At 42.6% G+C, this 17,109-nt stretch overlaps 2 protein-coding genes, 1 long non-coding RNA gene and 1 pseudogene across 5 annotated transcripts; 3 read left to right on the top strand and 1 right to left on the bottom strand.

Annotated features, from left to right (window-relative positions):
* Positions 1-1,139: 1,139 nt before the first annotated feature.
* Positions 1,140-1,822, top strand: LOC309824574 (interferon omega-1-like; annotated as a pseudogene). Its single transcript has one exon. The product of its transcript is annotated as an interferon omega-1-like (transcript).
* A 1,516-nt stretch (positions 1,823-3,338) lies between these two features.
* Positions 3,339-11,773, bottom strand: LOC309824520. Of its 2 annotated transcripts, XR_014296939.1 has the most exons (4): positions 11,286-11,373; positions 10,470-10,537; positions 7,968-8,717; positions 3,339-3,431 (listed from the first exon to the last, which is right to left on the bottom strand). It is a non-coding gene; the product is annotated as an uncharacterized lncRNA (long non-coding RNA). The 2 variants fall into 2 exon arrangements; XR_014296938.1 differs by lacking the exons at positions 3,339-3,431; positions 7,968-8,717; positions 11,286-11,373 and adding exons at positions 9,969-10,026; positions 11,389-11,773.
* Positions 11,774-11,979: 206 nt separating this feature from the next.
* Positions 11,980-12,492, top strand: LOC309824565 (interferon alpha-13-like; the record flags this gene model as incomplete). Its single annotated transcript, XM_082657520.1, has 1 exon — positions 11,980-12,492. The coding sequence occupies one exon, from the start codon at positions 11,980-11,982 to the stop codon at positions 12,490-12,492; it is 513 nt and encodes a 170-aa protein (XP_082513646.1).
* Positions 12,493-16,179: 3,687 nt separating this feature from the next.
* LOC309824081 (interferon alpha-1-like) lies at positions 16,180-16,749 on the top strand (the record flags this gene model as incomplete). Its single annotated transcript, XM_082656838.1, has 1 exon — positions 16,180-16,749. One exon carries the CDS (start codon positions 16,180-16,182, stop codon positions 16,747-16,749), a length of 570 nt encoding a protein of 189 aa, XP_082512964.1.
* Positions 16,750-17,109: the final 360 nt, after the last annotated feature.

Raw genomic sequence — 17,109 nt, 5'->3', positions numbered from 1 at the left:
AGTTGAATAATAAAATTTGTATTTGGCAAAATAAAAATTATGTGTCTACTCAGGGTAAAATGATTAGAATTGGGTAACTCCTCCACCACCTTAGAGAAAACACACTTTTGCTCTCAGCATCTGAGGGCTGCTGACACTTCTGATACCTGAGGACATGGGTCAGGAGGGGAGGAGGTCACCACTGAGGACTAGGGTCCTTCACACAAACACTCCAGGGGCAAGGGTGAGGGTCCTGGAAGATGAATTATTTTCCCAACAAATAAACAAGCCCCTCCACAGATAGGAGATTGTAAAGTCCTCGGGATGTGGTGAGCCTGCCCTCAGGGTGGGAGTCCAGGTTAGGAAGGGGACTCTGTCACTCTAGAGGAGAGGGTGTAACTACATGTGATCTCTCCCTTGTGACTGAGGTGCTGCTGGGGAAATACAATTGTCTTGGAATTAGGATCTCCACACCCATATTCTCCTGAAAAGAACCAGGATTCCTGGTGGGGGTACTGGCCCAGCCTGTGGAGGACTATAGGTCTCCAGTAAGAAAATGGTGGAAAGAAAGGACAATATCTATAATAGTCCTCACCTCGTGGTCCCCTGAAGCATGACCACATGGACGTGAAGGAACATGTTCTAGAAGGAAAGGAAACATGGGAGACGCTCATGGACTCATAATAATCAGCCTCTTCTCTAAATCAAACACTAAACAAAACCCATCTTTTGTTTCAAACTGCTTATGCCAGAGTGATCTGGTAAATCCCTAAGCAAATACAGAAAGCATACGGCTGAGAGAGCCTGCCTTCCTAGGTAAAGTAAGAGGTAAAAATGGAACCTAAGATCAGGGCTAAAAATTTCTTCCTGGAACAGAGAAGACCAACATTTATGCATGAAAGAGATATAGGATGTGCGTATTTACAAACCTACATCACTTCTGACTTTAAGACGAAAACCTTTCTCATTTCATTAATAAATAGCCATTTGGATGGGCACATCTGAAATTACTGGGAAAATTAAACTTCTTGCAAAATTAATAGTTTAGAATGATGACATCTTCATAGACCATACTGAGAAGATATAAGTGAAAATCAAAAAAAGGAAGTAAAAGGGTATAGAAATGTTTAGAAAATGAAAATTACTGTGTTCCCTATTTAATGGCCTTGCTTAGAAAGAATGTCATCACAGAACCTACCCCCAAGGTTCCCCCGGACGCCCTCTCAGCCAGGCCAGCAGCAGCCTCATTTGCCCCATGGCCTTCGTGCTCTCTCTACTGACCGCCCTGGTGGTGTTCAGCTACGGCCCTGGTGGATCTCTGGGCTGCGACCTGTCTCAGAACCACGTGAGGATTAGCAGGAAGAACTTCATGCTTCTGGGCCAGGTGCGGAGAATCTCCCCTCGCTTCTGTCTGAAGGACAGAAAAGACTTCGGTTTCCCCCAGGACATGGTGGATGGCAGCCAGCTCCCGAAGGCCCAGGCCACCTCTGTCCTCCACGAGATGCTCCAGCAGGTCTTCCGCCTCTTCCACACAGAGCGCTCCCCTGCCGCCTGGGACACCTCCCTCCTGGACAAACTCCGCACTGGACTCCATCAGCAGCTGGAGGACCTGGACGCCTGCTTGGTGCAGGCGATGGGAGATGAAGAAACTGCCCTGGGAGTGACGGGCCCTACACTGGCCGTGAAGAGGTACTTCCAGGGAATCCACCTCTACCTGAAAGAGAAGAAATACAGTGACTGTGCCTGGGAACTTGTCAGAGTGGAAATCATGAGATCCTTGTCTTCATCAACCAACTTGCAAGAAAGGATAAGAATTATGCATGGAGACCTGGGGTCACCTTGAAATGATTCTCATTGACTAAGATGCCCTATCACCCTTGCACACATGTCTTTAGTCATTTCAGAAGGCTCTTATTTCAACTTTAATCACAGAATTTATTGTATTAATTCAGCTACTACTTTGTCAGTAGTGATAAGGAAGTATATGTTAAAATTATTCAGCTTCAGGGGATCAGTCCCTAAGCAATGACTACCCTGTTATTTATTTATTCCGTTTATTTGTTTATTTATTTATTTATGTATCTTATTTTTATATTTTCATATCAATATATTTATACTTACATTGTATTAAAATTTAGAAAATATTCACCTTTCCATTTCATTAAATTTGCATTTTGTTTTATTTATTAAATTCTTATGAGAGAAAACTTCTTGAGTTTTTTAAGTTCTGAAACCTACATTCTTATCTTTTTCTGTGTAAATTTATTTCAGACTAGTATTGGTCCATTTTGTCCTTTGGAACAGTCCTACCACTTTCATTTCAGGAAATGCTTGTCAAAAGGTGGCATTCCATGGAATTGAGGGAAGTCCTGGAAATTATGGAGAATGGTTAGTCCTGATGTCATAGGTGTAACTGATTTATACCACCAGGAAAGAGTGGTCGGTGCAAATACCTGTGGGAAGGAGTCATCTCCTCGAGGGAAGCTGGTGACATATGGTGTTGACTGGCCAATCCTGGCACCTTCCTCTCACCTTCTCCCCGGTCCTGCTTTACTGAACCATTCATCCCTTACACATAACTTCAGTCCCTCCACCTCACTGACCAGCTACACAGCTGCTCTGGTTCTGTGCAGGTTTCCAGCTTCAAGGTTTCTGTTAGAGTGAAAGCCACAGGAAGAGAGCACAAGTGAAAGGAGAGTTCTAGGATTTTCAAAACCTCTATGAGAAGGAGCCAGGGTTCATGGCACTGGATCTCAGCTCTGCTATTAATAGCAGTGTGACCTTGACAAATAACACAATCACTAAGCTCCCTAGTTTCCTCATCTTTAATATGGGGACAGTAGTAGTATTTTTTCATAGGATTATTCTCAGGATACAGTGAGTAAATATACACAAGAGGCATAAAAGTGTGTCTGTCAGAAATAATCAGGACTGTTAGAGTCACAGAGTGGCTACCATCGGGGAGGAGAAGGAGAGCTGCTCTGAGGTAGCAACTGGAAAGCAACATAAGAAACATGCTAGGTCCTGGGCAAAATCTATTACGTTTAACTTGGGTGCTAGTTTCACAATGTATTCAGTGTGTGAAATTTCCCTGTGCTGTATGTTGAAGATACTTGCAATTTCTGTGTATTACACTTCTTTTTTTTCAAAACAATAAATTTATTTATTTATTTACATTTTATTTTTGGCTGCATTGGGTCTTTGTTGCGGCGAGTGGGGGCTACTGTTCCTTGCGGTGCGCAGGCTTCTCATTGCGGTGGCTTCTCTTGTCACGAAGCATGGACTCTAGGCACGCGGGCTTCAGTAGTTGTGGCACACTGGCTTAGTTGCTCCGCGGCTTGTGGGATCTTCCCGGACCACGGCTTGAACTCGTGTCCCCTGCATTGGCAGGCGGATTCTTAACCACTCTGCCACCAGGGAAGTCCTTGTGTATTATACTTCTGAAAGATATTCTGGGAATTAGTAAAAATTCTTTGAGAAAGAAGGATCAGTAGAAAATACTTGGATCTACTTTAAAAATGAATAATATGGACATAACAGAGACCTCAAATAATGTAAAAAGTCACATTTTTCATTAATAATGTTTGTTGCTTCTTTAGTATGAGAAAGGCACAAAATAGCTTGTGAACTCTTTCATTTTGGGGGCTTTCAGCAGCAACGCAGAAGCAGGAAGAAAAAAGCAGGAGCTATGAAAGGTAAGGTTCTGCTCTCTAATCCTGGGCTCTCCCGGGTTTGATCTTAGTTCTCTTCTCCGTACAGTCCCAGGTCTATAATTGCTGGCAATGTCACCTCCTAGAGCCTGTACTCTCAGAAAATAATGGCCCCCCAGAGGAGAGACTCAGAGCTAGAAAGCAAAGAAGTCAGGACCTGGGACACTTCTAACCCAGGCTCTGCTCGTCCATGTGAAAGCTGGGCCATGACGCTTACCCATCAAGTGACAGTGTGAGACGTGGTGGAACAATGACTGTTCTGGGGGCAAAATTTTGGGTAATGACTCAGACAACTTAACCTCCCTAAGTTTCATAGTCTGTGTCTGGGAGAGTCCCAGGATTGTTGTGATGATTGCCTGGGGCAATGTGTGTGAAAGAGCTTTGAAATGACACTGCTCTACACACATGGACCTTACTATTAGTGTCATTGAACCTCTGACCTCGAATTCTAGTTCCTGGGCATTAATCTTGAAAGAATCTCTTCCCAGTAGAACAGTCTGCTCAGTATGTTCCACTCTCTCTTTGCTTCCACTCTCCCTAGACACACCCAGGCTCCTATTTTTGGTTTGCAGAGCTCACCTGAAAGGCACTCATGTGACACCAGCCCCACCCTCTCTTCAGAAAGGTGATTCATATCTTCTGTCATCTCAGGCATCCCTCTTGCTAGCTGGCCCTGTGGAATTCCAGGGTCCTAGTCCAGCAAGAGGTTGGCACGAGGGAGTCCCACTGGGAACAGATTATGGAAGGAAGCCTTGGGGTAAGGCATCTTCTGAAAACAAAATGGTCTCTCTCAAAAACAGCAAAGTTCATTCTTCACAAGTAAATCGTTTCTTCTAAAAAAGAGTGTTTTCTTTTGTCTCTGCTGCATTTGGGGGAAGGATGCAGTAGTCCAGGAACTGGGTTTAGGGAAAGGAAGAGGTTCTCCAGTTCTGATTGAGAGCTGACTTTGAGTGTTTGAGGCAGAGGAAGGTTAGGGAGAGAGTCTGACAGTGGCCTTGCACACCCTCTACCATCTCAGCCACCTTCATTTGTGTCATGATGAACACAGCCCTTCACAAAGCAAATACAAAAGCATAGGAATTTGACAAATGCTGAGGGGCTTTACAAATTGAGAAAATCCATTAAAGAATGAGTCTCAGGAACTGGACTTCCCAGTCCTTCCCCTTCTCCATCATGATACTGATCTGTAAACAGCCGTGGGTTGGAATGTTTCGGGTTACACAGGCACATAGATTCCCAAATGTCCCAATCAGCCTCTAGGAACAGAGACAAGAAACTTCACATATTCCCCAAAACAGCACTGGAATTTGGCATTCCTGAGGTCTCAAGTTCAGAAGGAAATGGAACAAACCAGAGGACCCCAAATATTTTGATGGAGAATAACTTTCATCTAACTCCAAGGCCTTCTTGCGTCCTGATGAAGGCTGGGCAAAGCAGCTCAGCTCCCCAGTTCTCAATTTAGCCTTAATGAAAGTGTACAGCTGAGGACTTTTCGCCTTTCCTTTCTCATGGGACAGGCTCTGCAGCAGCAGGGATGCAGAACTCCTGGCCATGTTTGTGGTTGAGCAAGCAGGGACAAGAGGAGGCCAAAGGGGAGGCAGAGCAGTATAGGGTCGTAGCAAACCTGGGAGTGGAACTGCATAGTCTTATCAGGCTTAGGAAAGAGATCTCCATCTACATCAGGTACCGTAGCACTCAGCTCACTCTCCAGCTACACTTCTTATTCCCACCCAGTAACCTGCACACTGTTAGGGACATCATTGGTCCTCAGAGTTGTTAATAAAAGCGATAAGTGTAATAAGCTGAACATAGTTGTGTCAGTAAAAGTGTTTGAAAATGACAGTCTTGCTGCATCTTCTCTTGTGGGTTACTCTTGTCTTCTCAGGTGACCAGTAAATTCGTTAGCTCGGCATCTCCTTAGTCTTCCTTCGGCTTCATGCATGACTTAGGGCAATTGTTTTCTTTTTCCTACAGTACAGTTTTCTCAGCTTTAGAATAGGGATAATGAGACTACTATATTCCATTCAACATACCATCACATGTTATATGCTCTATATCATGAGAATATAACAAGTCATAAACTTATCTTAAGTGAGCAGATTATTTTAAGCACCAGGGACATATTAAACAAAGCAATGATAGTTGTTATAGTGACAGGTATGCACAAAGGAGTAAAAGCCATTATTTCATGTCCACTCAAAAGATACATAGTTTTTTAAGTTTTTTTTGATGTGGACAATTTTTAAAGTCTTTCTTGAATTTGTTACAATATTGCTTGTTTTTTTTTTTTATGTTTGGGTTTTGTGGCCCTGAGGCATGTGGGATCTTAGCTCCCCTACAAGGGATCGAACTCACGCCCCCTGCATTGGAAGGAGAAGTCTTAACCACTGGACCGCCAGGGAAGTCCCCAGAAGATATTGATATAATGCCATATTTGTGCCTGAGCTCATAATTTTTTATGAGCTCATTACTGAGCTCATAATTTTGTTATGCAAAAATTCTACCTCTGTGAATTAAAATAGGATCATCTTTTTAAGTATTGTGCAAAGCATACAAACACATTTTTAAATTCTACGAGCAAATGCAATATTCTCACAGATGTACCAAACACTAGATTACAAATACCCATGGATCTCTAGTGGGCATCAAAACAAAATGCAGTCAGTGCATTGGCACAGAAGATATTTATCAATATTAAGTAGAAAGTAATATATTAAATTTAAATTTACATCATGCTGAAATTAAAAGCATTTTGATGCAGATTACAAATTTTTATGCAATTTATCCATATAAGATGACATTTTGAAGTAGTGAATAAAACTCTCCAATGAAAAACCCTGATTATATATATAAAGCTGAATGCTTTATCGATGAAGCCTTAAGGGTCTTCTAAGACCCTTGCTTAAAACATATGAGAGGAAAAAAATATCTTGAAAATTGAGATTAATTTCTTAAGATACTTACTAGGTCATAAGATATTGCCAATAAGCTACATCTTACTGAGGTTAGAGATCAACGTGAAGCAGCCTTGGCTGACATGTGCGAAGCATCAGATACTTGTTATTATACCCGCCATTTTAAAGTCTGACGCTCATCTGCTCTCCCTGTCACCACCGTCCTCTGCTTTTCTGCCCCTCCTTCTCTCCTTCCTTTGTTGACTCCACACTCTCATCTTAGGGAATTGGTGTTCCTCAACGATCTATGCTAGTCCCACACTTCATCCTCTCTGCACATATAGTCTCAACCTCCCAAATAGTTCCAAACGTCCTCTCTATGACTGTTGACTTCCATATGCATGTCTTTACCCAGGGTCACATCTCCAAACAAATGTCATTAGCTCCAAACCCTCATATTTACCTGCTACCCTAGATAATCTCCACACATGGCCAAACTTGACCAGCATGTAATTACCTGGCAAACTCCTGCAGACCCCTGGGATGCCAGCTTACCAACTGCTCTTGCAGATGCTTTCCCTGATCCATGCAAGCCCACATACTCCCAAGAACCTGTACTTTCCCTGTCACAGCATTAGCATTCCTTTCATTGAACACCTAGTTACCCATATCCCCACCAGACTGCAAGCTCTGTGACAGCGGGCAATGTGTCTACTATTTTCATTGCACCTGGCACCCACCACAGTGCCAACAATACAAGGGATAGTCACACTTCTTTGTTGAAGTTTAAATTCCATGATTCTATAATATATTTCACAGTTTATTGATCATGCAACTGCTGAAACTGAATCAGCAACCATTAGACATGCTTTCTCCGAGAAAGAACAAGTAAAAGAGAATAGCTCCAGCTGCTATAACCTGTCATAATGCCTTGTGCTTCTCCTTCATAACCTAGAAAGGGTTTCAAGCTAATTTTTTACTCTTTAATGCCTGTCTTCTCTGACAGAGTGCTCCATTAAGAAAGTAATATCTTTGTTTTATCTACCAATATATTAAAAAACACAAGTAAAATCCTGAAAGCAGAGATACTTCAAAATATTTTAAGGACCAATGAAATGAATAAAACTATTTATGTTCCTGTTGGATTTTAAGGCAGATTAAAGGTTTAAGGACACTGATTTTCTTTAAGAGTATGAGTTAAACCTAACACTTAAAATATACCTTTTGCACCCCCAAAGCAAAGGAAAACAAGACACAAAGCTGACCATATCATAATATGAAGAATAAATTTGGTAAATATAACAATCATCATAGAGAAATAAATTCTAATTATTACAAATTAAAAATAAATTTTCTCCCCATTCAAAAGTATTGTTCCACTTACTGTTGAAGAACAATGTCCTGAGAAGACTCGATGCATTTACAACTGAATCAGAAGAAAAGTCATTGAACTGAGTGAATATGGACGCGCTAGAGGCCACCGCTAAGCAGAGAAGACTCCATTGTAGAAGATTGGGTCCAGGTCTCCTTTTCCCACTCCTGCGTTCTCTGAGGTTGAACATACAGGGAAAGCACACTCTGATTTTCACGCCTTAACTTCCACTCTCGTATTGTCCTGGGCACAGCAGCTGTGGACTTTCTTTTCAGATCGAGCCTGGTCCTTTGGAAGTTCTTCAAAGTCAGGCTGGAGTCCTCATTGCCCAGCAGGGTCTTTTCCTCTCCATCTCCTGCATCAAACTAGTCTCCAGATCTGCCCACTGTTGATCAAGCCCACTGAGGAATTTCAGCTGTTTGTGCTGAAGACGATGGAGAAGTGCTGTATCGTCTCATGGAGAATGAGGCGGCCTGAGCGTTTGGGAACTGGCTGTCAGCCAGCTGGTGCTGATGGAACCTGAAAACCTTCTTGTCCTTCAGGCAGGAAAACAAAGAAGATTCTCCCTGTTAGGGGCAGGACTGTGAGGGTCTCCTGCTTTGGCAGGCTGTGGTTCTGGGCCAGGTGACAGCTAAGGGTGCAGACAGGGCTGGAGAACATCATCCTGGGTGTCCTCAGTGAGGAGGGTGGCAGGCCCCGGTGAGCCTGGTGATGCAGGTGTCTGGCTGTGGGAGCCTGTATCCAGCTGCTGTGGGTACCTGCCTGCAAAGGAGATTCTTAAATAAGCCATTTATGGGCAACATAGAATGTCACAACTTCAATTCTTTTATTACACTGGAAATTAAACACACTCCTGGAACATGAAAGAGTATCAATCCAATAGGATGTATTCATCTAAATGAGACCCAAGGTTGAAATAAAAACCTGAGTCTCAATATATCTCTTTTTCAGTTCTAATACGAATACTTAGAGGTTTGACCCTGTACTCTGTTTTGCCACTTCTTAAATTGCACCAAAATACAACTAGCCTCACCTCTCTGCATTCTCCTCTAAAGGGACTCATACATCAGATTTAAATTCTTCCACATTTCCTTACAGGACCATAGCTCACATTTTCTGAAAGTTTACAGATAATGGTGACATAAAAATGAACAGCAAGGGTGAATTCATGCAGTTCTCTTCATTCCGTCACCAGAAATGTTCTGACTGCGTATATATGTGACAATGCGCTTGGCAATGTGGATTCCAGGAAAGTGAGGCAGGGATGGTGACTGCCCTCCAGGGAGCAGGGAGGACAGACTTTAGAGGCAGGATTAGGATGAAGGAAGCACCACGGGCTCAGTGCAGCTGAGGGCCAGTGCTCAGAGCTGATGAAGACGAGGGCCTGGGAGCAGCAGAAGGCTCCACTCTGACAAAAATCTGAATTTAAATGACATCAGATTTTCATTTCATCTTTTAAAAAATGGAGACACCGTTAGTTGTGGTCACACAAGACATTGCCGAGATCAAATAAAATAAAGTTTGCAAAGTACAGGCTGAGAATTTGAACAGAGTGAATGATAGAAGGCTTTTGTATTACTATAACAAATGGAAACCTCTAGAATCCACCCTCAGCCCAGCCAAGAGAAGCTCTGACTACAGGTTCCTTAACACTCAGGGGTCTGCATGTTGAGGCCCCCAAATGCAAACTCTAGGAGAGGGATTGCCTGTAGGCCTGCGAAGGAGTAGAGACCTAGTCTCCACCCTTAGAGCAGTGCCCCGTACATTAAGGAGAGAAATCCCACGGCACCTGAGGCTCTTTGCAGCATCTAAGAAAGTGTTTTGACCTCCTCCCCACAAGAAAAGAAAAAAAAGCCTGCTCTGTGACTAGTATAAATGAGATAAATAGTCCTTTTCCTCATCTTATTTTGTTTCAGACCACCTCTGGTGTTAATTTTTAAGACACAGATTAAATTATACCTTAAAAAGAAACACATAACCTCAGAGAAAAAGATCAGATTTGTGGTTACCATAGCCAAGGGGGTGTGAGTTGAGAAAATCAGATGAAGGCAGTCAAAAGGGTTTTTTCTTCCTTTAAAAAAAGACATTAAAATAATGTTGTAGAGACCAGGAAAATGGTAAGAAATATATATATGAGGGAGAGATGATGAGAATTAAAGCATTCCTAGATTTTCAGCCATGGAACAGCACAATACTCTAATTCAAAAGCTATTTCCTGGGTTAGCATTAGGGCAACGTTAAGCTAGTACTTCTCTTAAGCACCAATGGTAAGAAGGCACCAAATCTAAGTCATCAAGATAAAGGATGTTTTAATGCAACATTTTAAAATGAAAATTAATACCAAAATATGCACGAGGAACAAAATATAAAACTTTTAAGTAAAGAAATGAAGCTGACCTCCATTTGCATGGCCCTGACAGTCTTACAAAGTAAGCCTTCATGATGTAAATGAAATCTGGGCAAATTCCACTTAGTGTATAAAATTCCTACTAAAGAAAAATGAAAAAGTCTGACCTGCTAAACGTCCTCAATTGCTTGTACACACCAACTCTTCTTTCTAACCTTATAGTCAAGGTGAGGTCCTGGGAAAGACATTTCAGGAACATGAGTTAAAAATCAGTTAAGACTATCACGGGGTCATTAGAAATTGTCAAACATGGTAATTCCCTCAATTAAAAACAAGCAAAAAAGTAATCTTGACAATATTAATGAGTTGGCTTCCATTAAAGATAGAAAAGTAAAACTATATTAAATACTTGGGGCTTCGCCGGTGGCGCAGTGGTTAAGAATCCGCCTGCCAACTCAGGGGACACGGGTTCGAGCCCTGGTCTAGGAAGATCCCACATGCCGTGGAGCAACCAAGTCCATGTGCTGCTACTACTGAGCCTGTGCTCTGGAACCCGCGAGCCACGACTACTGAAGCCTGCACACCTAGAGCCTGTGCTCCTCAACAAGAGAAGCCACCACAATGAGAAGCCTGCACACCGCAATGAAGACTGAACCCAGCCTAAAATAAATACACCCAGCCTAAAATAAATAAACAAATAATTAATTATATTAAATACTTACTTTAGTAGAAAGACAATATAGTTTAAATAAAGTTTAATAAAATGCTATATTTTAATATGAAAATATATTTTAATATTCTATGCTTAATATTGAAAATATTTTAACATAAATTTATAAAAATATCAAACATTTAAAATATTTAATTTAAATATCATATGAATTAAGTTAAATATAAAATTAATTTTAAAATGTAAAAAATAAAAGGCTGTGAGTTTTTTTTAATATTCCTACTTTTCAGATACTCAATACTTTCTCGCTCACTTTAACGCTGTATCCTTGAAAGACTCCGTGAAGTCCCAGAGAATCTACAGGGGCGCTCAGCTCCCGCGTCCTCGGCCCCGGTGGTGGCCGCGCTCCGACTCACCCCTCAGGGCGTCCCCAACACCGTCCTGTCGTCCCATCGCCGCCGCCGCCGCCTTCCCCTTTCTCTGGGCCTTCGCTGTCTCGCGCCAGAAACCAGCCCGAATCGGAAAAATCGGCTCCCCTTTCTCTGCGGCTGGGAATCGCTCTGATTTCCCACCTCAGACCGCTCAGAAAAAGGCTTCTTTCCCAAAAATTGCCTCGCTCAAGTTTCTGTGAGAAAATAAAGCGCAAAACTCAGGGGAAGCCTGAAAATGCACGGTTCTTGTTCCCAGCCACACAAAAATGTCTCTGGCGAGGCCGCGACAAGGCTTCCTCTTCAACGCTCAGCACCGAGAAAACCAAGGTGTTTCGCGTATGCTGATTATTAAAGCAGCCTCAGTGACTACTTCTCGCCCTGTCTCTCGAGCTGCAGGAGACAGCTGCAGACGGCAAACTCAACAGTCGGCGTTTCCCAAACAAACCCTGCGCCCTCTACCGGCCACCTAGGGAAGGACGCTGTCCACAGTTCCAGGGAAGGAAGCTTCCCACTCATTAATTGTTTGGCGGTGCCCACGCCTCTCCTGGCGGCCGTCTAGTGAATCACCCTTTCTTAATGGCCCAGATCTATTTGCTAGTGGCAGGAGTGCTGCTCTGCTCTATCCCTGCTTACTCTCTTGGCTGGAACTTGCCTAGAAGCCATAGCCAGGAAAACAAGGACGTCTTCCAACATTTGGAACAGTTGCAAAGAATCCCCTCTCAGTGGTGCCTAAAGGACAGAACCGACTTCAAATTTCCTTGGAAAAGAGAGAATATCACCCCAATCCAGGTGACTCAAGGCACCTGTCACCACCATCTGATGCTCCAGCAGATCTTCAACCTCTTCACCACGGAGGACAGCCGTGCTGCCTGGAACAACACCCTCCTCGATAAACTTCTCTCTAGCCTTCATCTGAGGCTGCACCGACTGGAGCAGATGAAAAAAGACAATCTGGATTGTCGAGATTTGGGACGTGCTGCCCGGGAGTATTTCCATGGAATCCATGTCTATCTGAAGGCAAAGGAATACAGCCCCTGTGCCTGGGAGGTTGTCAGAGTGGAAATTAAAAGGTGCCTTTCCCTTATGTAAGAATCCTCAAAGAAATGTCAACAAATACAGAATATTTTTTATACTCGTGACACTTCTCATTCTATTACATTAGTGTTCAAGTCCAAAGCAATCTCGACTTGTGTTTCCTCACAGGCTGAAAAATGTCTGAAAAGAAAATCATGATTTTAAAAAAGGTTTTGACAGAACACAATCTCTTTTCTTGTATAAATAATTTTCTAACGTAATTTAAAAGATCACTTTAAGTTTTGGGAGAGGTATTTGCTATTTTCAACACATGAAGTATAGAAAGGTTTTTTGGATAGTGTGGTGTTAAAGATATTTGTCAGTTAACTTAATGCTGACTGCTGTAACGGGTAAAGAGAATGCTGTCAGGAATTGGATCATAATAGAATCTTATCTTTCCCTGGTATAAGAACACAAGGCAGGCATTCCTGATCAGATGGATGTTCTAAGTTGCTCTCCAAAGAGTGAGTCGGGGACATGGGTACCCCCTGTTTTGTGGATTTTTCCATCATCAACAGGTGACTGCAAATTTTTCTGCAGTAATTGAGTCTATTCCACTCAGTGGTAAAGGGAAGAAGTCCGGTGCATCACATGGGACGTTTTCAAGGGCCAGGACTATACAGGGCAAGAGCCCTTCTGCTCACATTACATGGCCTGGATTTATCCTTGTGGAAATCTCACTGCAAAGAAGCTGGGAAATTATTGGATGATTAATAGACGAGGAGACAAGTTCAGTGCATAAGACCACTTTTCATCTTTACACTATTTGTCCTAATGAAGTTCTGGGTGGGGTGGAGGGGAACAACTAATGTTCTTGCTTGCACACACTTCATTAAAAAACAATCTGACCCACAGAGAAAGAGAGATATCATTTATATGTGGAATCTAAAAAAAAGGATACAAATGAACTTAGTTACAATACAGAAACGGTCCAGTTCTGGTGAAAGCCTGCTTCAGGTCTCACACTGCAGAGTTCTCCTTGTATCATCATACAGCAGGAGAGGGAGGCATTTATCTCTGACCTCGTTGATAAGGGCACTAATTCCATCGTGAGGCCTCCATCTTCACACCCTAATCAAGTCCCAAAGGGCCCGCCACCTGATACCATCACTTTGGGGGTTAGGACTTCCAAATATGAATTTTGTGGGGATGGAAACATTCAGACCAGAAAGGGCATTGAAGGCTACATGTCTTGGCATCCAGAAGAGAGAATATATTCATGTAAATAAAGAAGAATGAGCCATTTACCAGGCCAAAAGAGCAGACCGAGGACTCAGAATCCAAACTCTTGATTTCCAACCTGCAGTAATGCTTTAATTATTATGTGTCAAAATTTGGAAATCAAACTGAAGTGGACCCCATCGTCCCTTGAAAGGGAATGAAGACACAGGAGGAAAAGGATCATTCATCAGTCTTTGTGAGGAGTCTCCAAAGACTCTCAGGATATAGGTAGTCATTGCCACATCCGTAAAGATCCACCGAAGAGTAACGTGGTTAATTGTCTGGTCGCTGTGACCTGTGTGAATCAGGGAGACTTTGAGTTCAGATACGTGGCTCTGTATGTGACATCAAGCTGGTTATTTTCTGTCATGACCTAGTAGAGGACAAATTAGCGACGAGGCCATCCTCCTGAGTTTAATAGAGTGCCGGGCAACGGCTGAAAATTGTGCTGCTCTTACAACTTGAATCCCCAGAGCCATAGGCACCTTAAAGGAAAGAGAATCCTAGGGGTTTTAGCAACAAACTCAGTAGGCATGACTGATACCAGTAGGAGTAGAGTGGGAATACCAGCCACTGTCTATTATAATCCCAGCAAATACGACCGTGATAAAGGAAAATAGCTTGGTCATTCGTAAATGCCTTCCAGTGGGAGGAGACCATCTGAGAAACTGCTTTCGTTAAAAGTACCTGTTCGGGCTTCCCTGGTGGCGCAGTGGTTGAGAGTCCGCCTGCCGATGCAGGGGACACGGGTTCGTGCCCCGGTCTGGGAAGATCCCTCATGCCGCAGAGCGGCTGGGCCCGTGAGCCATGGCCGCTGAGCCTGCGTGTCCGGAGCCTGTGCTCCGCAATGTGAGAGGCCAAAACAGTGAGAGGCCCACGTACCGCAAAAAAAAAAAAAAAAAAGAAAAAATTACCTGTTGCGTGACTACACTGGGCCTGGTGCCGAGGATACCACAGAGAATACGACAGAGTCCAGTTGCTACAGAGCTGATTTGCCACAGAGAGTCACGTACCTATTATTTATTGAAAGATCGGTATTAGAGGGGGCTGAGGCCACAGAACATCCACTGCAAAATAAAAGAATTCATGATCAGAGTTGAAAGTGAATTCTTTCCATGATACCAATCAACATTTATCCAGTTCTCAATTAATTACAAAGATGGTTTTCTTTTGTTTGAAAAGAATAGGCTTGGATTGGAACCTCTGACAGTCCTTTGGGGAATCTGAAATTCAATGCAAAAATACAGAGAAAGATTCAAATCGATGATGATTCCTAAATCATCTGGGAGCAGATCGCTCCCACGGGTGCAAACAGTAGTTGTTAGGGGTGCGAACAAATCTTAGCTACTACAATGGTGGGTGGCACTCCAAAGCTCAACCCTATCCAACCCTATCCTTTGTATTCATTTTTCTCTTTGGGTTTTCTTGTGTATGAGACGAGAGGCATTGACATTGAGTGCATGGAAGATACACAATATGCAGGATCAGTGCTACAAGCCATGGTGGCTTGATGTTTCATTACAGGACTTTCCATCATATGATTGAACTCAAAGTCATAATGTGAGAGGTGCCCTCTGCTTACTTATGAGGTGTCCTTGTCTGTCTTGTGGATTTTGCTTATGTTTGAGCCTCAGTGTGATGTGGGCTTCGGGAATTAGGCACAAATAGGTAGTATTTTATTATTTAATTCTAAAAAAGTTATCTAGGAGATCAATAATTATGTCTAGTCCTAAAGAGAAAAAGTTGTTGACAATATCTAGAGGAATATCTAGCAGCTAGTGAAGTTAGAAATCATTTTATGACATGAATCAAAACTAAGAATTACTTAAAAATAAATGTTAAGAAAATCATTTAAATTTTCAATGGTTTTAGCAGTTTTGATAGATTTTTAAATATATCTATACATTGGTATTCTTATGAAGTATTTGTATAAATTTTTATTGAATATGTAGTTTGATACATTCCTATTTATTAAGTAAATGTATTACATTAAAAGTCATTCTGCACACTTAACCAAAATGTTAAATTAATTGCAGTAGCTTTTACAGCTAATTTTTAGCCTAAATATTTTTGTCATACTCACCACTGCTTTGAATAAAAAGAAAAAACTTTTCACTTTCTTTTTCTATTTATAAAGTAGAGATATGCACGGAGTACATACCTATGTACACAGTATATCTGTGTATCAAAATTTCATAGGGGGGCCATATGGAAAAAAAATATCTAGAAAGGTTCTGTGGGCAGGAGAAGGGGAGGCAAGGATGAAAAACAGTGGTTGAGAAACGCTGCCCTAACCTATCTGGAGAGTGCAAAATGAAAAGCAAAAACAGAAGTAGAAAGTAAGAGGGAACATTCAGAAAATGGAAACCAATTCGCTCCCATTTAAGACCCAGGCCTGAAGGAAGGTCTTCAGAGAACCTAGAGAGCAGGGTTCACAGAGTCCCCACCTCAGCCAGGAAAGCAGCATCTGCAGGGTCCCAGATGTCCCCAACCTTGTCCTTACTCCTGGCCCTGGTGCTGCTCAGCTGCAACTCCAACTACTCTCTGGGCTGCGACCTGCCTCAGACCCACAGCCTGGCTAACACGAGGGCCCTGATGCTCCTGCAACAGATGAGGAGAATCTCCCCCTTCTCCTGCCTGAAGGACAGAAATGACTTTGGATTCCCCCAGGAAGCGTTTGGAGGCAACCAGTTCCAGAAGGCTCAAGCCATCGCTGTCGTCCATGAGATGATCCAGCAGACCTTCCAGCTCTTCAGCACAGAGGGCTCGGCTGCCGCTTGGGATGAGACCCTCCTGGACAAGTTCTGCACTGCACTTTATCAGCAGCTCACTGACCTGCAAGCCTGTCTGATGCAGGAGGCGGGGCTGGAAGGGACTCCCCTGCTGAAGGAGGACTCCATCCTGGCTGTGAGGAAATACTTCCACAGAATCACTGTCTATCTGCAAGAGAAGAAGTACAGCCCTTGTGCCTGGGAGATTGTCAGAGCAGAAGTCATGAGATCCTTCTCTTCATCAACGAACTTGCAAGAAAGACTCAGGAGGAAGGAATGACACACACCTCGTTCAACACCGAAATGATTCTCAGTGACTAACAAGACCCTACTTCCACCTGTGCTGCCATGTCAAAGACTCTCATTTCTGCTCTCATCATGCCCTGAATTGAATTAATTTGTCAAGTGTTTTCAGGAATATTAATCAACATGATGTTCTACTCTACAGGCACTCATCCCTCATAGATGCCCATGTTGATCTATCTACTTACTTATCTACTTAAATATTTATCTATTTTAATATTTATTTCACTATTTATAAAGATTTAAATTATTTTTATTTACATAATATTATGTGCAAGTATACATTGTGGTTAAGAGAAAAAATATATACTTTGTATTAACTCAGTTTATGAGTTTT

Source organism: Grampus griseus (genome assembly GCF_964374135.1).
Source record: "Grampus griseus genome assembly, chromosome: 6".
In the NCBI taxonomy this organism is placed as follows: Eukaryota; Metazoa; Chordata; class Mammalia; order Artiodactyla; family Delphinidae; genus Grampus; species Grampus griseus.
The sequence above is the reverse complement of the archived record's forward strand: the minus strand, read 5'-3'. Positions and strand labels throughout refer to the sequence as shown.